Source organism: Enhydra lutris, unplaced genomic scaffold (assembly GCF_002288905.1).
Source record: "Enhydra lutris kenyoni isolate GAN:26980312 unplaced genomic scaffold, ASM228890v2 scaffoldscaffold59, whole genome shotgun sequence".
In the NCBI taxonomy this organism is placed as follows: domain Eukaryota; kingdom Metazoa; phylum Chordata; class Mammalia; order Carnivora; family Mustelidae; genus Enhydra; species Enhydra lutris.
Genome location: NW_019154143.1, coordinates 9,673,660 through 9,693,813, shown reverse-complemented (window position 1 = coordinate 9,693,813; position 20,154 = coordinate 9,673,660). Strand labels below are relative to the sequence as shown.

General features: G+C 50.9%; 1 protein-coding gene across 2 annotated transcripts; it reads right to left on the bottom strand.

Moving 5' to 3' along the window:
• Positions 1 to 7,966: 7,966 nt before the first annotated feature.
• On the bottom strand, positions 7,967 to 20,064 carry LOC111158433 (transmembrane protein 127). Of its 2 annotated transcripts, XM_022520448.1 has the most exons (4): positions 19,952 to 20,064; positions 19,216 to 19,533; positions 11,240 to 11,404; positions 7,967 to 10,445 (listed from the first exon to the last, which is right to left on the bottom strand). In XM_022520448.1, exons 2-4 carry the CDS (start codon positions 19,457 to 19,459, stop codon positions 10,138 to 10,140), a joined length of 717 nt encoding a protein of 238 aa, XP_022376156.1. In that variant the 5' UTR covers positions 19,460 to 19,533; positions 19,952 to 20,064; the 3' UTR covers positions 7,967 to 10,137. The 2 variants fall into 2 exon arrangements, with proteins under 2 accessions (XP_022376156.1, XP_022376155.1); XM_022520447.1 differs by having other exon boundaries at positions 19,216 to 20,055.
• Positions 20,065 to 20,154: the final 90 nt, after the last annotated feature.

Here is a 20,154-nt window from a genome sequence, read left to right as displayed (position 1 = left end):
TCTAGGTTGGGGGAGGGGGGCGGGACGGTGTAGACGCCTTTGGTGAATGGAGACCCTGCTGAGTCCTAGAAGGAGCTGCCGTCAAAACCTCCGATCTCTTCAGCTGGCTCTCCCACAAGCGCCCTTAATAACCAGGGTATTGAGACGGCCTCCGAGGATCGGAGTTTTAGCACTCAACTTCTCTCCGCGCACCCCACGTCGCTAGAGTGGGCCGTTGTGGCATCCTTAGAGTTCAGGACACTTTCCAGAGAGCTACATGCGCAGGTGGGCAGGTGGCTGTCACGGGCTGGATGGAAATGAGGAAGCGTCTTAGTCAAGGGCAGCAGAATGGAGTTACTTAGGGCGGATGCCCTAGTTCGAGTAGTAGCTGTTCCACTGCCTTTGACTCAAAAAGGTGCCAGCGTGAGAATGTAAACAGGCTTCCTGAAACCTACTTCGCACCACCCATGAGCACCCTGGCTAAACCACCTCGAAAGACATTAAATTATTATTCTGTATCCAATCTCATTAAAATGAAACTGTTGGATGTCCAGTAGGAAAACCTCTGCCTTCAGCTTGGGTCATGATCCCAAGGTCCTGGGATCGAGCCCCACATTGGGCTCTGCTCGGCGGGAAGCCTGCTTCCTCCTCTCTCTCTGCCTGCCTCTCTGCCTACTTGTGCTCTCTCTCTCTGTCAAATAAATAAATAAAATCTTTTTAAAAATAAAAAATAAATGGGTGGCACAAATACGCTTGCTGTCTCCATTTCTGTACCCACTTGTCAGTCCTTCCTCTGGAATTTTATAATATTCTTTTTTTTTTTTTTTAAGATTTTATTTATTTATTTGAGAGAGAGACAGTGAGAGAGCATGAGCCAGGAGAAGGTCAGAGAGAGAAGCAGGATCCCCGCGGAGCTGGGAGCCCGATGCGGGACTCGATCCCGGGACTCCAGGATCATGACCTGAGCAGAAGGCAGTCGTCCAACCAACTGAGCCACCCAGGCGTCACTTCCTTTGGAATATTATAAATCAGACTTTTCTACACCATTCTCTCTTCCTTTTTTATAGGCCCTAACAGTATTCTGTAGCCTGACCTCCCTTCCAGTTTATTATCAACAAACTGTTTTTCTTGTGTATTTCCAGAACGAGCTGAAAAGCTTTTTTCCCTTTGTATGTTTTTAAGTTGACCCAAAATTCTTCATCATGAGCCTATCTTATGTAATTTAGGTTCTGCCTTTCAGACCCACCAAAACATAAAGTTGAGTAGGCCCAGCAATAATTCAGTAGTAAAACAGAAGTAGTACATCCAGAATTGGGTATGAGCAGGATCAGGAGCGCAAGTAAGCTATACCAGCAGGTAGCCTAGACATCCATATCATCTGCCGTTTGTGGACCAACACCTCTCCATCAGCCCATACGTATGGCTGCACAGGAAGTGGGGTCCCTTTATGACCACTTGATAAAGGAGGAAAAAAAGCAAAATTTGATTGGCAGATAGGTCAGAATGGTATGTGGGTACAAGCAGAAAATGAACTGTGGCTGTACTGTAGCCCCACCTTGAGGTGATCTTGAAAGACAGCGGCCAGGGAAATTCTCCCAGTGGATAAATTCTCTCAGTGGTTAAACCTGGCCATTCACTTTGTGTGGAAAGAAATGTAACCATAGTTAGAATATATACGGACTGGCAGTTGACTTGGCTGCTTGACCGACCTGGCAGGAGAAAGATTAGAATGATGAGGGATGAAAAGGTCTGGGAGAGAGGTACGTATGTAGATGGACTATGTGAGTGGGACCGAAGTGCGCAGATGCCCATCCAAGAGTATCTACCATGGAGGAGGCACTAAACAACCAAGTAGAGAGAATGACTCACCAATTAATGTCAGATGCTATCAGCCACCTCAGTACCACCACAATGGGCATGTGAATGGAGTAGCCACGTAGCAGGGATGGGAGTAATACATGGACCCAAGAGCAGGGGCTTCCACACACAAAGGCTGATTCCACTGCTAAATGCCCAGCCTTGCAGCAATGAATCCAATGCTGAGCCTCCCAGATGGCAGTATACCTCAAGGAAAGCAACCAGGTGCTTGACAACTTTGGGTACTTTCCATCCTGGGAATGGCATGAATTTATGTTGACTGCAATTACTACGTTCTGGGTGTCGTTTGCCTCTTTCGCCTGCAGGGCCTCAGCCAGCACTAGTATCTTCAGTGTTGATTGAGTGTCTGACCCATTGACAAAAGTTCCCACGTAAAAATGCATCAGACCAAAGGACCCATTGCACCGTTTGGAGGCAAGACAATGGCACATGACCATGGGATCCACTGGCCTTATCACATTCTGTACCATCTAGATGCCAGCATGAACAGAGAAGGAACAGCCGGTGAAGGCACAGCTGAGGTTCCAGCATAGAGATGGTACCAACTAAGGATGGGCTACCACCTACCACAACACAGTGTACGGTCTGTCAACCGTCAGTGTGGTGCTATGTCCCAATAAGAACAGATAGGTCGGGAGGGAGCGGGGAAAAAAAAAAAAAAAAGAACAGATAGGTCTAGGGGCACCTGGGTGGCTCAGTTATTAAGCGTCACCTTCGGCTCAGGTCATGATCCCAGGGTCCTGGGATCAAGCCCCGCATTGGGCTCCCTGCTCCGCAGGAGGCCTGCTTCTCCCAGTCCCACTCCCCCTGCTTGTGTTCCCTCTCTCGCTGTCACATAAATGAATAAAATCTTTAAAAAAAAGAAGAAGAAGAATAGAGATAGGTCCTTGGTGCAAGGGGTGGAAATAGGAGTGGCTTCACTTAGCATTAAGCCCAGTGATCCCGTTGGGTATTTCTGTCACTGCAACTCTGCACTACGAGGGTTTTGAGGTCCTGTTTCCCAAAGATGAAGTCTTTTCATCAGGGGCTATAGCAAAAATCCCATTGCACTTTAATTTACAAGTGCCACGTGGCACTTTGAGCTCTTCATGCCAAGGGAGCAGCAGGCAAGAAGCAGGAGTCACCACCCTGGCAGCAGTAACTGACCCTGATTATCAGGAAGAGTCAGGGCTGCAGTTACACAACCAGGAGCAAAGAGGAAGATGTTTTCAGCCCTGATGCAGTCCAGCTGGCTGTCTCTTTGTTAAACCCTGGCTCAGTTTCGAAAGTAAATAGAGAAGTGCAGCAGCCAAGGCTTGAAAAGGACGTGGTGACCAGGTGCTCAGCAGAGGGGCTTCTTGAGGCTGAGAAGCACCTAAAATGGGTGGTAGAGGAGGAAGACGATAACAGTTGGGGGCTTAAGACCAGGCGTAGTGGTGGGAAATGTGGCTCATCCCATTAACCATCAGCCTCCCTCAGAAAAGTCAAGCTGCTCCCAAAGCCTATACAAAGAAGTGGGTCTGAATAGTAGGCATAAGGAATACTGGACACCATGATGTGCCATCAGGTCCACCTTCAGGACTGAAGGGCTTCTTGCCCCTAACTACTTTGAGTAGCTGGGAGACAGCGCTCAGTTACCAGCCTGCTTCAGGAACTGCCCTCGGGTGACAGATTTCCTCAGCCAAGATAACACTGTCCTCTGTAGATACAGCATGCATCCAGTGACTGACCGAAGCTAATGTGTAAAGGCTTGGTCCTCCCACCCCAATTCAGGACAACTTGAAAGGCCATCCCAGCTTCAGAACTGGGGAGTTACCTCAGGCATTTACACCACACCTTCCCCCTCTGACCAATATTACTTCCTTCCCTTCCTCCATATGTGTTGAACCTGAGATCACCTCTAATACCACATGCTAATCTTCATCTCAGTCTGCTGCCCAGGGGACCCAACCTGAAAGAGCCTCTGTTACCAAGCTCAGTAGAATGTGTCTGTCCAGAAAGCTGGTACTGGAAGTCAGGTCATGGGCTCTCTCTGCCTGGAAAGTGCTATGGGCACTGCATACTCCCCTCCAGCTATCTTTCTCTGGTATCCTCAGCAGATGTCCTTGTCCTCTGACCTGCCCTTCCTCATGACAGGTTCCTCATGCAGGCTCCAGGTCCCACACTGGACATCATCTCTCCTGGTTTGGGGATCTGGCAGGAGGAGGAAGCACCAATTCATTGACTTGGCAGCATATGTAAAAATCATTTCGTAGGCATTATACCTGAGGACAGGCATTCCCCAGAGAATTAAATGGGCCCATTGTAAGTTAATTCGGCTTTGATGCCCATGCCTTGGTCTTTTCCCCAAGTACTTGGAAAGTAATTTGCCTGAGTCTGATGCAAACCCTGGACTCCAACTGTCCAGCCACAAGGCAGCAGTAATTGCCTTCTCTTCCCTTCAAAATGGTATGTAACCAAAAACTCTGTTCATCAATTATTCAGAACAAAGTGTTGACAGCATTCATCCACTTACTCATCCATATGTGCCATCTTTTCCTAGCAGGCAGTTTCTCCTAATTTACAACTTAGAAACAATTCATGGAAGCATCTGTTTTTGTCATCAAGGACAGAGTTGTGTATGAAACCACCAGGCCAAAGATACCTCGTGTCAGCTCTTCCAGAACCAGATCAAAATCCCTTGGATAAAAGAGACTCACTCCAGCCCTTAAACAAGAGATTAGTGTGAGCCCAGGGCTGCTGTTGGCCATCTTCCCCACATTTGGAGAGAGATTTCCTAAGCCCATGAACAGAACAGAGAGAGAGAAAGAGAAATAATGTTGTGACATTATCATTTGAGCACCTGGATCCAGTCAGGTCACCTTTTCAGTTATAGGAAACAATAAATTCTATTTAAAATAGTTCTCTGGTGGGGCGCCTGGGTGGCTCAGTGGGTTAAAGCCTCTGCCTTAGGCTCAGGTCATGATCTCAGGCTCCTGGGATCGAACCCCGCATCTGGCTCTCTGCTCAGCGGGGAGCCTGCTTCCTTTCCTCTCTCTCTGCCTGCCTCTCTGCCTACTTGTGATCTCTGTCTGCCAAATGAATAAATAAAATCTTTAAAAAAAAAAAAGTTCTCTGTTAAGAGTTCTGTATCCTGCGGCTTTAGGTATTCTGATAATACCTTTGCATTCCAGGACCTCACCGGTTGGGTCCATCCACCTTATCACTCCCCTCCAGTGGGTTATCACACTGCTCAAAACACTCACTGTCCCCCAAGGCCTGTCCCTTTCTTTCCTGCTTTCATGCCATTGATTACATTATTCTCAAGAAAGCCTACCCATTCTTCAAGGCCCATATAAAGTCTCTTCCCCTTCATGAAGCCTTCCTGGACCATTACAGTCTCAAGGGGCAGTCAGGAGCCCTTGTCAGGTCTCTGCTTTACAGATTTCCTCTTTTCTGACAGCTGGACTGGAAGGTCCTTGAGGGCAAGGACTGTTAATAATTTTGCATCCTTCACAAAGCACATTGTGTTCGTTTTATTTGGTGTGTGAACAATGCATAAGAAAACATGACCCCCTGGTCCTAATGAACTTAAAATGTAAAAAACAAGACATAAAGCCTGTCAGTATAATTGTGTGTTCAAAGGTCAAAAAACGCACAAAATTCTCTCACCACTGTACTAGAAGCAAACAGGTGGGAAAGAATGAGACTAAGGGACAGCCTTTTCCTTTTTAAAACAAAACCCACCCACCACCCCAAGGTTATTCCAGAAGGAAACTCCCTGCTGATAGTGGTGGCACTAGAAATCTAGGTGAGAGAACCCCAAGAGGAAGGTAAAACCAAGATGGAAGACTGAGCTACAGTGTCTAATCAGACTTCACCGTGTAGGGAAGATCCTTTACATAAGGGCTAGCTGCCATTTTTGCTACAGAGACAAAAAGAACAGGAAGCTTCCAGACAGGGCTGCCTAACAGGCCATGTGCCTTCAGCCCCATTCTCAGAGCCATATAAGCCCTTAAATAAGATGGAACCACAGATGTCTCTTAAAGTTTTTCATTACTAAATTCTATAGACACATGGTTGGGGTAAGGAGCCTCTATCTCTCCTTGAACTCATTTTACAAAGACCTTCACTATCCACTGTGTTGTTTTCCCACTCAGCTTAGAGGGCAGGTCAGGCCAAGACAAATCCTTCAGTTTTGTTTTGTTTTTTGTTTGAGAGAGTGAGTAAGCAGGAGAGCAGGAGTAGGGGAGGAGGAGAAGCAGATGCTTAACCGACTTAAGTCAGCAGGCAGCCCCTTAAGTCCTCTCTCTCTCCCTCTGTGCTCCCCCTGCTTGTGCTCATTCATGTGCTTGCTCTCACTCGCTCTCAAATCTTTTTTTTAAAAAAGATTTTATTTATTTATTTGACAGACAGCACAAGTAGGCAGAGAGAGAGGGGGAAGCAGACTCCCTGCTGAGCAGGGAGCCTAATGCGGGGCTCCATCCCAGGACCCTGGGATCATGACCTGAGCCGAAGGCAGAGGCTTTAACCCAGTGAGCCACCCAGGTGCCCCCAAATAAAATCTTAAAAAACTAAAATTAAATACCACTCCCACAAAAAAATGCAGGAGAGAAGGATTTTAGGCTATTTGAAACCAAGGGCCAAAAGTGTATTAGTTCCTTTGTCTCCCCACAGAACCTTGAGACCTATGAATTTAGTGGCTGATGGAGTGCACATTTGTAGGTGAGATGTCAGCTGGAGATTCTCTAGTTATTTTAAGAAAACTGTTCTTCCCCAAGATGCAACCACCTCTTCCTCTGTTCCCCAAGGTTCTCTCCTTGCTGCCCTTCATATCCTGCATCTTCTCATCCGTGAGCCCCTCTAGGCCCGCACTGCTGGCTCTGCCTCCATGTCGTGAGACGCCAGGCCCTGGGGGCCAAGAGTGACTGCTCTCTTCTTCCCCTTCTGCCAGCTTCCAGGCCCGCACTACTTCCTGTTTCCCATACCCTCTGACTCTTCCACTTAGTATGAGGCTGAGCCTCCTCCACACTGTCACCAGTCATTAAAATAAACCTGAGTCCCTCCTTCCTCTTCTCAAAACCTGTCCAGGACTCCCCACTTCTTAGAGTGCCTTAAATGGGCCCCTCTCAACTTTCTAACCTCTTCTCTCACATCCTGGCCTCCAGTTGTGCTTCTGCTTTTGCTATCCCCTCAGTGGGAGTTCCCCACACCCTACCTCCAAACCCTCACTGCAGGCCTGACTCAAGCTTCCTCCTCCAGGAAGCCTTTCATAATTGCTCAGGTCACAACCAGCCTCCCTTCTTGGCACACTTTCCCCGACTGTCCATTAGACCACTTACTTCACTGCCTTTTTGCGAACAAGTCCATCTCCTGAACTAAGAATATAAAAGCCTTGGAGACAGGCCCGCTGGTCCTCCTGTTTCTTCTCGTGGTGCCCAACAGTGCCTTGTATACAACGCAAGGTACCATTCGTAAATGTCTGAAATGAAATGAAAGGAGAGAGAAGACATTCCTAGCTCTCAAGAAGTATGTATACTCTCCCAAGGAATAAAAAAAGAACACCTGAACGGGCTGCTCCTCAAAGGGAGCCCGAAGCTCTTTTACCGTGATGTCCATCTGGGGCCCGGTGTGTCGCCTGAATGAAGGGAAAATGGGTAACTGTGTGAGGCATGGACACTGTAGAGCTCTTCCAAAAGGTACACTCCCGGATCTGTCTCCACTCACATGCCCCTCCCTGGAAGTGACCATTCCCTGTGGTTTCAAAAGAAAGTGCAGCTCCTTCCACGAGTCCTAGCTCTGAAGAAGTCTGTTTCTTCCCACACAATGGTTGGCGTTCAGAAGCAGCTTTCTCTTCTGCCTCTAACGAGCAGCTGCAGAGAAGAGCTCAGGGTTTGAAGTCAGGGACTTGGGCTGGAGGTCTCTACTGCTCCTAGCCTTGGGACCCTGGTGCGGAAGTTGTCAGGATTAGGAGGGTCTTAAAAGGAAAAATGCCTTGCATTTGAATAAACACATGCAAGCATTCCCTCCCCACTGTTTTTTGTTTTTTTAATTACACACTTAATCATAAATTTCTCCTGCTTTTCTAGGAGCAAGGGAACAAACCAAGTCAGGGAAATTGTGACAGAAAAATGACAGGGAGCCACTGGCATTTACATTCTTATTTGTAATTTGTTTTTTGTTTTGTTTTGCTTTTTAATTTTTTTTCTAGAAAAAAAAAAAAAAACAAACAAACACAACCAGGGGAATTTATATGACAAACTATCCATGTCAGGATGGCAGGAGAAAAGAGAAAGGCCAGAGGTGAGGGGAAGCTAATAAAAAGTGGGTTCCGAGTCACGTGGAACGGTCCACAGGGTCAGGGTCTGGGTCCTCTGGGTCCTCATGAGATGACTAGTCACTTTGGCATGCGTGTTTGGTGCCCGCTCTCTTGGTCTGCCTACTTAGACCCTCATGGTCAGAGAGAGCTGGCCACACCCTGGAGATCTGCCAAAGGCAAACTCGGACTTTACAGAAAGACGTAAGACTTAATTTAGCTCCTTGGTTTTGTGCTCAGGTATCATACTGCAGTCTTTCTTGCCTAAGGAAGAGTCTGGAAGAGTGAGAGTCACCCTGGGACACACTCTGGCATCAGAGTGAACTCCAGGCAGCCACTCACTCATGTACAGACATGGTCTTCACCTCCCACACAGGCATCTGTCCAGACATCCCCAGGCAAACTCGCTGAAGAAGGACGAGGGACAAGACAGTCCCTTTCTAGCCACAATTCGACAGTGGTATCCACTCTCCAGTCTTGCTCTGTCTATTGCCTGTGAAAGGAAACTGGGATCCAATCTGCTTTTCAGCTCAGCACCGGACACTGATTCCAAAGAGCTTGGCCATCTGGATCCACGTTGAAGGTCTCTCAAGTTTCTCCCACTTTGTGCCCCAGATCTCCAGGCCCAGCATTCAGCCAGACCCAGAGCTGTGTATAGCTGACAGGACAGAATAATGGCCGGGCAAGAAAGAGCCGGGAGCGCACAGCAAGACCAGAGTACATTCAAGAAGAGAAAAGGGGCATGCAGCAAGCTGTTGCCCCAAGTCACAGTCTAGGGGACACACTGAGCCTGAAGGACGCAGCCAGGTCTCCTGCTCTGAAGGGCTGGTTCTGGCACCTCACGCAACGGGACCCCACTGGTTGCAGTTCCTATGTGGCGCATGGCAGGTTTCCTGCCCTGCTATGGCCCCTGTTCCTGCTTGGAGGCCAGGTTACATCTCAGTGCCACAGTCCTGAGGAGCACCACGCTGGCCAGCCAGCCAGGCCACAGTCCTCAGCCCTCGGGGCCGGGGCCGACAGGGCTCTGGGTTCCACAGGAAGGGCCCAGGGAGCCGGGTCGCGGTCGGGGAGGAGGCAAGGGAAGAGGCTGCATTCTGCTGGGAGAGGTTCAGGGAGGAGCTGCCTGGGGGAAGCCGTGGCCCAAAACACTGCTGAGCCGAAAGGAATGGGATAAAATATCTGAAAAAACGACAACAGGCTTGTCGCTAGTTTAAAAAGAGTATTGTTGCTGTTGGTTGGTTCTGCTTTTTCCTTTTAAAACCACTCACATTTTAAAAGGTGAAGGGGCTAGGGAGACGTGGCCCGCCCTTACTCTGATCCTTTATGGGCACCAGGGGGCCTCAGGCCCATGCCAGCTGCTGCGCTCCCTGCCTGGGCTCCAGCCACCCACACAAGGGCAGGGCAGAAGAGTGCAGCCTCAGCTTCCTGACAGCAATTCCTTCTTCCCAGAAAACCAGAAGATGTGTGATGGGAAGTCCAAAGACTAAAGTGCAGAGAATTCCACGGAGCGGGCGGCCCTCGGGGCTGCAGCACTCCAAGTAGGAACTGGGGGTGGGGATCAGTCCAGGGCTACAGCGGTGGGACAAACACTGACTGTTACGAAATGAGCCTACAGGGCCCAGTCCCCATTTCCCTTTGGACCTGCTGACACTTCTATCTGTAAGTCCCCACCATCAGCAGCTCCCCAGGGAAAGTCCCAGTTTCAAAGCTATGGCCCATGAAGGGAGAAAACTTGTATGACCATCCCTGGTTGGTAATGACTAGCGACCACAAAGGGACAGGAAGGTGACAAGAGGGGAAACAGTGCATTATATAAAATCTGTGAATCCCAGGTTTCGAGAGCAGGGATACATGAACCACCCTAAAGGCAGAGTCTCTCCTGGGAAGGTTTGGTGAAATGGTCAGGATCCTACCAGTGAGGCCTGCTGGGGAGAGGAGCTCCTCTGGGTTTGAGAGGCGCTGCAGAGTAGGGAGGGGCTGCTGCAGAAGAAAGCCCTGGGCCAGCATTAGGGTGTGTAGGCCGGGGGCGGCTGGAATTGGTTGATGACCTCATACTCTGCTGGGTAGGGCTCATTCTCCTCCATCTCGGACAGCAGCTCCAGGGCCTGCTCCTCCTCCTCCGTGGGGTAGTGGCGCAGGAGGTTGGCTGCCGTGGCCAGGATTGAGGCCCCACCAGCTCCTGCTACCAGGTAGAAACTAACAGCAAAGGTGACATAGACCTGGGACCCATGGTACTTCTTATGTTGCTGCTGCTGGGCCAGGATGAGTTCGGAAGCCCAGTAGGAAAAGCCGATGACAGTGGCACACTGCAGGACTGGGAGACAGAGAGACAGCAGAGAAGGGAAGTTAGGAGGCATCTTGCAGCCACGATGCTTCAAGAACCAACTGAGCCTCTCCCCAAACCCCATTCACAGAGAACTTGCCTGCTCCCAGACCCTGTGACAGGGAGCTTTCTTGGCCATGGGATTCTCCGGCGGGGACAGGGATGGGGATGGGGGCTGGGGCCAGATGCCTGACTCCTTCTGGGCCAGAGTCTTTCTGTTTCCAGAATTTGGAATTGGGATACCAGGTTGCTAGAAGTCACTGGGTGCTTGAAAGGGACAGACCGGGTCATGCAGCTGGGGGGCCGGAGTTAGCACCATCACAAGTCAAAATCAACACAGCAGCCCAGTCAGGAGGGAGAAGAGAAGCTGCATCGAAGCAGAGAAAGGTGGCATGCAGACAAGCCAGAAAAAGAGAGTCTGATGAGACCATGCATTCCCGGGGAGACACAGCGAGACACCCTAGTTCCCTCCCTGCTCGTTGTGGGCCCCATGAGCCCCACTGAGCTTTAGCTCCAGTTCTCAGCACGGAGATTTCTTGTGGAATACTAACAATGGTCCCCTTCTACAGCTGGGCTGAGTGGGTTTGTGGTCCTGGCAGGCATACATGCAAACCACAAGCAGCAAGTCGCTATCACAGTCCATTGCTTTGTGAAAGGCTAGAGCCGAAAGGAGCATCTGGAATGGTATCTGCTCACAGAAGCCTCTTCGTCCCCACCTGCGACTCCAGACGGGCACCTCTGCCCCATGGCAGTTCCTTCCCCACGGCAAGCAGGCCCACGCTTACCTGTGAGGATGTGGGCGAAGGCATAGCGACGGGTGATCTTCAGCGCTGGATGCTTGGGCCCAAAGACATCGAGGAGGAATGCGGAGAGACTACACAGGATGCCCAGGAAGCAGAAGGCGGCAATGACCCGCAGGAGCAGTACTGTCTGGGGATTCATGCAGAAATCTGTAGGGCAAGAACCAAATCTTCAGGGCCCCACGTCCTCCCAAAGTCCTGCTGCTGGGAAGAGCTTGTGTCTCCCACCCCCCGCCACCCCCGCCCCAGTCCTGGGGAATCAGCGGAGTATGGCGAGGGGGCTGCGTCTCAGCTCCTGCTCCTGCTCCCAGCCGGCCTGCAGAGGAGAGGAACTGCAGACAGGCTCCCCTGTGCCTCAAGTCCTTCTTCCCTTTCCAACAAAGTCACTCTAAGTGCAGGGCTCCACTTCCTTGTACTCGCCACACTCTGCTAACCATTTGTAAAGACCCTGACAATTAGCCTGACACCTCAGCCCATTCTGCTAAAGCGTGCTTTAGACTGGCAGGAAAAGCCCACTGAGTTCTGAGCTAAGCCAGCCACAGAGGCCAATTAATACGTCTATCAAGTCACTCATTCAGTCCCTTGAAAGACGCTGAAGCGGTTTAGAGAAACACAGAATTAAAAGTGCTGAATAAATTAGGAGAGATGGCAGGCCAGACTTTCACATTTATTTCCGCTTCCTCCCTGCACCCTACTAAAACAAAAGAAGGAAAAATTTAAGGCATAAACCCACACAAAGAGGAAAGAGGCAAAACAAAATTCTGGGAACCGGAAATTAAAAGAGTTGGACCTACTTAGAATGGACTTAAAGGACTAGATTAGCTCAAGTCTAAGCCAGAAGTGTGAAAAACTAAGAAGAGACTAGTTTATACCACAAAAGCCTGACAGACTCCAAAACTGACACCTTCTAAAATGAGGGTGAAGTCATTGACGGGTGCATGCTCTTTGCTCCACCACAATGAAGGAGTGAACCAAGAAGAAGAAAAATGCTCAAACAGGAGACCCAACATTTAGAGTGTCCCCGGGTCAAGGAGAAGGGAGGTCCCAGGATGACAACCATATACCAGACACATAAAGTGAACTTCTAAGACTTTTAACACCTTTTTAAAAAAAGAAAATTGATCTAGACAACACTGTCAGTCCAGTTTTATATCTATTTAGTTTTGTATCTATGTGAACTAGTGCTCCCAGAAACTCACAGAATAAAGGCTGATCCAAAAAGAAACCATTTTAAGCTTTGATAAAGAGAAATGGGCCTTAACTTCCTCTCTTTCCTCTAGTCTAGCAGTGGGCAAGTTCTTCTTTCATTTAGGCCCTGGGTAGTCAGCTAATTTGGGACAATTTGGAAACGGCTGGCAGTACTTAGACCATAGGCTCTTTTCCTGGGTCCTGATCTCAGGCGGAAAGGCTATGGGATCACAGCAAGCAGCCCATGGTAATTCCCATGCAGGTGGGGCCAAGCCCTACATTCCCAGAAACACTGATCCTGAACCTAGAGGAAGGCAGACTGTTGTTTTGAAGTCCAAGAACCTGGAAGGGGACCTGACCCCACAAGGCAGACTCAAACCAACAGACACTGACATCCCTGGGTCTTGGGCAGAGAGTCTGGCCTCCATACTGAAGAACCAGACCAGGTATCAAGAGACTCTGCGCCTTTGTGACAGCACACACTCCCTGCCTCAGGCTCAGAATTCACCAGGCAGATGCTGGCTTAGCCCACACGGGACTCCTGAGTCTTGATCTGGCTACAGATCTTCCATTAAGCTGCCCCAGAATTATCCGCTACTCTCCTGTCAACCAACCATCTGTCTGGGGCCCAGTCTTCCAGCCTGGGAAACTGTCTGAGGCCAAGAGGCTTCCTTTGTGTAAGCTCGGTCAGCAGCCGGGGCTAGCCTTCACTTAACCCAGCCCTGCAGAGCCTAAGACAGCTGGCCTGAAGGAGCCTAGAAACCCACGGGCCTCTCTGCAAGCAAAGCTCCCAGAGGCAGACACTGTTTCCTGCCTTTATTGGTGTATCTTTAAAAGCTCTCTGAGATAGCTCCTATCGGGCTCCACCCGGCAGGCAGCAGGGATGGGGCAGGACGAGTGTTCTAGGACATCCGAGAATAACCTGAGAGCGGCAGGGCTCACATCGCGCTCTGAACTGCAGCAGGCTCTGTTCTGATTCCAGCAGCATTCCTTAATGTGGCCAGGTACTCCGAGTGGTGCTTTGATTGTGGTTCTTAAAAATCAACTCAACTTGAACCATTACTTTTCTTCCCCAAAGACTGACTTATTCATGAGAGCAAGCGAGCACATGCACAAGTGCAGGGGAGAGAGGGCCAAAGGGAGAGAGACTCCCAAGCAGACTGTGCACTGAGCGTGTAGCCCAATGTGGAGCCGATCTCAGTCCCTGAACTCACAACCTGAGCCAAAACCAACAGTAGGAGGTAGACTGGCTGCACCTTCCAGGAGCCCAACAATTAGTTTTCATCAAAGAAAGAAATACTCCAGGGCTGAATTCAGACACTTTCTTCAGCTGCAGAGGGAGTACAGGATGTCCATTTTATTACCATCCTTTAAAATGTACATTTATTATGTACACTCCTATATGTCTTATGTTTTGTAATACTCTTATTTCAATAAGAAGGAAAACTTGCACATGATAAGAAGATTCAGGGAAGACATTCCTCCCTTTCTTAATGTCCAACTGCCCCTCCCGAGAGACAAACATTGTTGGTTGTTTCTGGTGTACCCCTCCAGGAATAGCCTGTGCACCAGAGGGGTCAAAGTTTCTAGTTGGGGTGTCAGGCTGGCTCAGTCAATAGAGTGTGTGACTCTTTATCTCAGGGTCATGCGTTCAAGCCCCACAATGGGCATGGAGCCGACTAAAAAAAAAAAGATGTTATTTTGGTTAAGCCTCCTTGCACTCCGGGGGATTCATCACACAGCTCGGAGGAGAACTCAGAGGTTCCAGGAGGTTATGTGACCTCCTCCAGGTCACACAGTGGATGGAGTTAAGACCCCAAACCTGCATTAGGCTCCCTTGCACCATGTTGCTCGGAATCACCAAGCACCAGAGTTAGCAGTTTCATTTTTCCCTGATGGACATAATTAATCTAACCCTAAAGGGCGGTCTTTGAATGGAGGGTCCAAACCTAAAAGTAATGCTGTCAGAGTCACCGCCAGAGCCAGCAGCTGCTGAGCTCACTAAGGGAACAGCTGGAAGCATGAAACCTCTTCTAGGCAGGAAAAGATTTGGCTCATGAAGCCAAGAGTGCTTGCACTGGCAGTTACTGGGCAGTAACTGGGCAGTTACTGGGCACATCTGCTTGATGTGGTCTAGGCTTCTGCAGCCATGAGAGCCTGGCTCTTAGAAGCAGCGGGGACACCGGAAAGGCACCAGATGTGGCACCAAATCCTAGACGGACCACAGACTGTGTTAGCTCCAGCAAGTCACTTAGCCGCCCTCACGCAGCCAGTGAAAGCTGTAACACCTGCTCCCCATACACAGGGCTGTGCCGCTAGTCGCCTCATGCCATGCCAGGATCGAGCCCATAGGGCCTGCCACCAGCCTACTCCCTCGGCACGGGGCCGTACAGCGGGGCCACCAAGGTGTCGTCCCTGGTGTGCCTTTCCTCCTTCCACTGGTACTCTGTCAGCACACATCAGCCAGTGTGGGCCGGGGCAAGAGCCTACTAAAGCCAGACTAAGGTTCTGCCTGGCCAGCGTGATGATATGATGCCGAGAAAGAGCCTCTGACCCAAAATTCAAGTGGGTTTTGTTTCAACATGACTGCCTTCTCCACTCCAAAGCCATGAGTGAACCCTCAGGCTTGGCAGGGAAGCCAAACATAACTTCCCTTGGAGTGAAGCTTACAGATACACCAGGGCTCTGCCTCGCGTCCCAGGCAGCCTCTCATCGGAGGGTCTCAGAGCACACAGAGAAGCCAGGTGGAGTTATCCCAGACACACTCGGAACCCAGCTCTAACTCTCCTCGGGTCAGGATCTCCCATGTCTGTTTCCCAGACTGATGTCTGGCAGGGGGAGCAACGTATGCCCAGCACCTCGAGGGCTGCTCAGGAGAAGCAAAATCCCCAAGGATGATGTATGTATGATTTTATTTGTGGAGAGAAATGGCACATGGGGCAGGGTCCTAATTTTAAATTCAAACAAGTGGTGCAGTGTATACACTCTGGTAAAACAGAGAACACAGCCCATTCTCCAGTTGTGCTGTTTATTTTGGTAATTATTGCTGACTGTCCCCTCAGTCACCAGAGAAGAAGGCAGCTGCTGTGTAATAGGATCCCAAGGAATTGACTTTGCCCAAGGTCACTGGTGAGTCACTGGCTTGGATCTGTTTTGAAGGCCCTGGCACTTCCCATCTACCTGCCCATTGCTCCCATTACAGGCAGGAAGAGTAAAGTGGCTTCTGGACAGTTCCATTCTTCTGTCTCATCTTCCCTCCCTTCGGCCTTCACTGGAGTCCCTGGGAGTTAGAGACCCTTCCCCAGGGTCCGTATCCCTCTCTGCGCTTGGCTCAGCCATCACACCTGCATAGCCCACTGTGACTTTTGGGCTTCCAGACAGGTTTCTAACACAGGACTCCAACAGGGCCCTCTAGCGCCTGGCTGGGTATCACCAGATACAAGCTTCTAGCAGAGCTGCCTCTGGGGACAGGCCCCACGGGCGTCAGAAGTGCCAGCTGCATTAGTCACCACCCAGCAGGCGCACTGGCCCTTCCTGGTAGGGCCTTGCATTTCCAGTGCCTTGTTGTCAACTGTGATTCATTGACTTCAACCCCCCAAACTTCCTCATTCTCCAAAGATGCTTCCTGAAGTTGTTGTCAGAGCTGCCCTTTGCTGGCCACACTCAATAGAGAGGGTTGGGGCTCAGAAGGAATGATTATCTGTGCCCCCCCTTGCTTGGGGCACCAGCAGTCTGAGCAAATCTCTGGACCTGGGCCTGGCGAGGAGCTGTGTGAGAAGCAGGCACCCCCTGGGGAGCGGAAGGATTCAGGACCAAATCTGTTCAGCCGGCCAGCATTGGCTAAAGCCTTTTTGGAGTTCTGCAAATGACAGCGGGAGGGTGAGTGACTTTGCCTCAGGCTCACTGACTTGAGCCAGAATGTTGAGGCAATGAGGGATAAGAACCACAGCTTCGGCGGGACTTGTGAGAAAAACTCCACTAGAATCGGGAAATAACAAGCCTTGGACAACTCTGATGGAAGGAAAAAGAAACCTAGAGTGCGCTCAGGTGCGATGGGAAGAGTGGGGTCCACAGCACGCACAGCAGCTCTGTGCCTCCAAGCCCGTGGTACCTGACCTCCCTGAGCCTGCAACCTCTGTGAACTGGAGGTGGGGCAGCACCTATCCAATAAAGACACTTAGGAGAAACTAAAGCCAGACATGGTGTGTGCCTAGCACAATGCCTGGCACTCAGGCATGGAGCTGAGAAACAGGAAGGCACTGCTCGGAGGCCTGCCAGCCCTGCCCATCCTCCTTTCCCTGCACAGACCTGATAAGGCCTGTTTTCCCTCTGGTAGCATCTACTGCCATCACATCTGTGCCCCAAAGCTCCGCTCCCTCCCAAGATAGAGAATATCCCAGGCTTCCATGTTAGGACATGGGTTGGGCCCTAAGGATCAACAAAATTGCATAGGATAATCCGTGTCTAAAGGCCCACTGGGTAAGCAAAAACCCAACAGGTACAGCATAAAGGAAGAAGCAGCAGTTGGGCCCTCCTAATTCCATGCCTTCTTCTGTGATGGTTTGTGAGGTACCATGGTCACCGTTCTTATTAATGGACACCAGTGTGCTCCTAGCTTACAACAGCCAAGAAAATGGCCACAGAAAAGCAGGTTCAAACTATCCATGGGTTGGGGCGCCTGCATGGTTGAGCGTCTGACTCTTGGTTTTGGCTCAGGTCATGACCTCGTGGTTGTGGGCCCAAACCCCATGTTGGGCTCCACGCTCAGTGCGGAGCCTGTTTGTCCCTCTCCCCCTGCCCCCACCCCCCAATAAAAAAAAATCTTAAAAGAACCACACAAGCAAAAAACTATCCACGGGTTAAGATCTCTAAACACATGAGTAAATGTAATGTAAAGATTAAGGCAGCATGCTTTATAAAAGACAAAATCTGGCTTTAAAAACTTCTTAAAAAGGGCAAATATATACGTAAACAAAGGAGAACCTGCATCAAGAATTTATTTTTATTTTTCAAAGGCCTTTGACAAGGGTGCACTCCAAAGTGGAATAGACAGGAGGTCATTCTCGATGACGCAGAAGTAAAGCAAAGGTTAAGACGCGCACACACACGAGACAGCATCATTTTGCACTGGAGTCAATGCAGCTGTGCCCCCAGCTCTGAGGCCCTGGAGAGATCACTTCATGTCTGAGCCAAGCTTCCTTGACCTCTGGAAACAAGGATCAGAGTGCCTCCCCCTCCATCGTACGAACTTGGTGAGCCTCCCAGGGAATGGTTTGAAAGGGAGAAGAAGCATCATAAACTCTCTCCTGGCTTGTAGGAGATACCACGTCCCCGAAACCCTGGAACAGCAGGGGATCGATGGCAAAGACCTGAATGGAGTGGTGGAAAGGCAGTAGTTGTGCTCCAAAGAAGGCACCATGCTGAGGGAAAAACCATCCCGACTCCACGCCAGCTTGATGGCCTTTCTGCCACCAGCTATAGGCCAGACAAAAGCTGCATGTCCCGAGGCCTCCATCATCATGTGTATAACTTGGGTCTTAATGAGCCAAACCAGCAAAGACCATCATCATGGTGAAATTTGGAAATAAACCAGACACTCCGATCCTGTTCTCTATAAAACTTAGCTAATGCCTTAAAAACTCAGAGATGCAAAACAGCAAGAGAACTCTTGGAGAAAGGCAACATTAGGCTACAAGGTTACGGCTTTTCAGACTAGACCTGCAGAAGTGGTATATAAGTCACAGCACATACGGGAATTTGACCTTTTCACCAAATCCCAGGGCCTGAATCCTTAAAGAGGCAATGTGAAGATATCTAACGCTTCTGATACATGGGGTAATAAAGATCTGGAATCTATCATAGCTCCAGGGGGTGGTCCATAGGGGAAAATATGAAGACCTTCACAAATGGTTCAAAAGACCTTGGGGGTGATGAACTGTGCTGTTACTAAAGGCTTCTTGGGGTCCTCTGACCATTTTTTGGGTAGAAGCCAGGCAAGTGCAGTCCTGCCCTCACACAGCCTTTACTCTCATTACTGGAGACAGGGCTGGGCAGGATTACCTATGGGGCTTCCTGAAACAGCCCCCCACTTCCACCCCTACATTGGCCTCCTCTGTGCCCAGTAAAGAGCACAGTCCCTTTCCCCTTTGCTCTGCCTGCCTAGTTAGGAAGCAGGATGATGAACAAAGCAACCCTACCTCAGTCAAGACCATTTGTAAAGGTTCCAAGAGTCAAATTCCAATTGTTTTTACTGAGAGTGGCAACAAAACTGACTTCTGGTTATGGAAATGCCATAGACTCCCTTTTCTCTAGCAAAAATTCCATTATAGCAGAACTCCAAAATATCTTTTAAAATCCAGCCACATTAAAAAAAAAAAAAAAAAGTTCCTTTCCTCCCTTCAACAGGCTGCCCCAAGAAACCTTCCCATATCCCATGGGTTCCTTAGAATGGGGCAGCTAATTGTGATGCCTAGCACCCTTATCTGTTCTCAATACACAGCGCCCTTCCGCAGGCAGAATCCGAAAATAGCAGCAGTCCAGATTAGCATGGCGTGAGAAGTTGGTGCCTGGTTGAATAACATCAGAATTAATGAGGGGCCAGACCCCAAACAGAGCCACCTGGTGGGCATGAACACTAGGCAGGAATGGGGCTGCTTCCTTCAAGCCAAGTGCCTGCCCCTGGCTATCTCTGCTCCAGCCCCCACCACATTCCGCTCTCAGCCAAGGAGACTCTACCACTCAGAAAGAAGAGGGCAGGCGCGCAGCGCCCTCACCTTTCAGCAGGTCCGGGTGCACGTAGCCCAGCACGTCGGAGACCCCCAGCTCCTGGCGGGAACAGGTGCCACCATGGATGTGCAGCCAGGCAGGCTCGGCGAGGGCAGTGCACAGCGCCGTGATGGACAGGGCACCCGGCAGAGCCGAGGCCAGGCTACGCTCCGGCTGCTTGGGCAGAGCGCTGCCTCCCGGGCTCCTCCGCCGGCGCCCGCCGGGCAGCCCTGCGCCTCCGGGGGCGTACATGCCCGGGGCCGCCCGCCGTCGCTCCGAGGTCGCTGCTGGTCACCGCGGACCTCCGCAGGGCGCGCTGAGCCTGCCTGTCCCGGGGAGGAGAGCAAAACGCTGGGTTCACAGAAGGGGAGGCCGGCACAGCGGTGTTAGGGGCCACACCGGAGGATAGGGGATGGGACCTGGGGCCAAGCACAGACAGGAGGGCTGCAGGGAGTCCGGGGTGGGGGGCGGGGACGGGGTCTCTGGAATGGGGCTGCGGAGGTGCGGAACAGGGACCCGGGGAGGACTGCGAGCCGGTCGGAATCTGGGCAGACCGGAGTTGGGGCGCGGGTATCGGTTACCCATGCGGGAGACACCCGGCTCTGGGGTCTCGGCCAGAGAGTGCCGAGGGGTCGAGGACCAGACTGGGCCGCTGGGATCCGGGATCCGGGATCTGGGAACAGTGCTCAGGCTGCGACCTGTGGCCAGAAACGACCCTCCACCACACCGACCCCTGTTCCTCACCGGTCAGCAGATCTCAAGGCCGGTATGGCGCCGCTCCGTTCCGTCACGGGCTCTGCAGCTGCCTAGGGCAAAGCGATCTCAGGCCCTAAACCCGCAACGCCCGGACCGACCCGGGCCCAATCCACTTCCGGCTTCCTCCACCTCTGCCTCCGCCTCCTCCGGCACCCAGCCGCGTCCTCCGCGCGCGTCACAGCCTGGGCGCG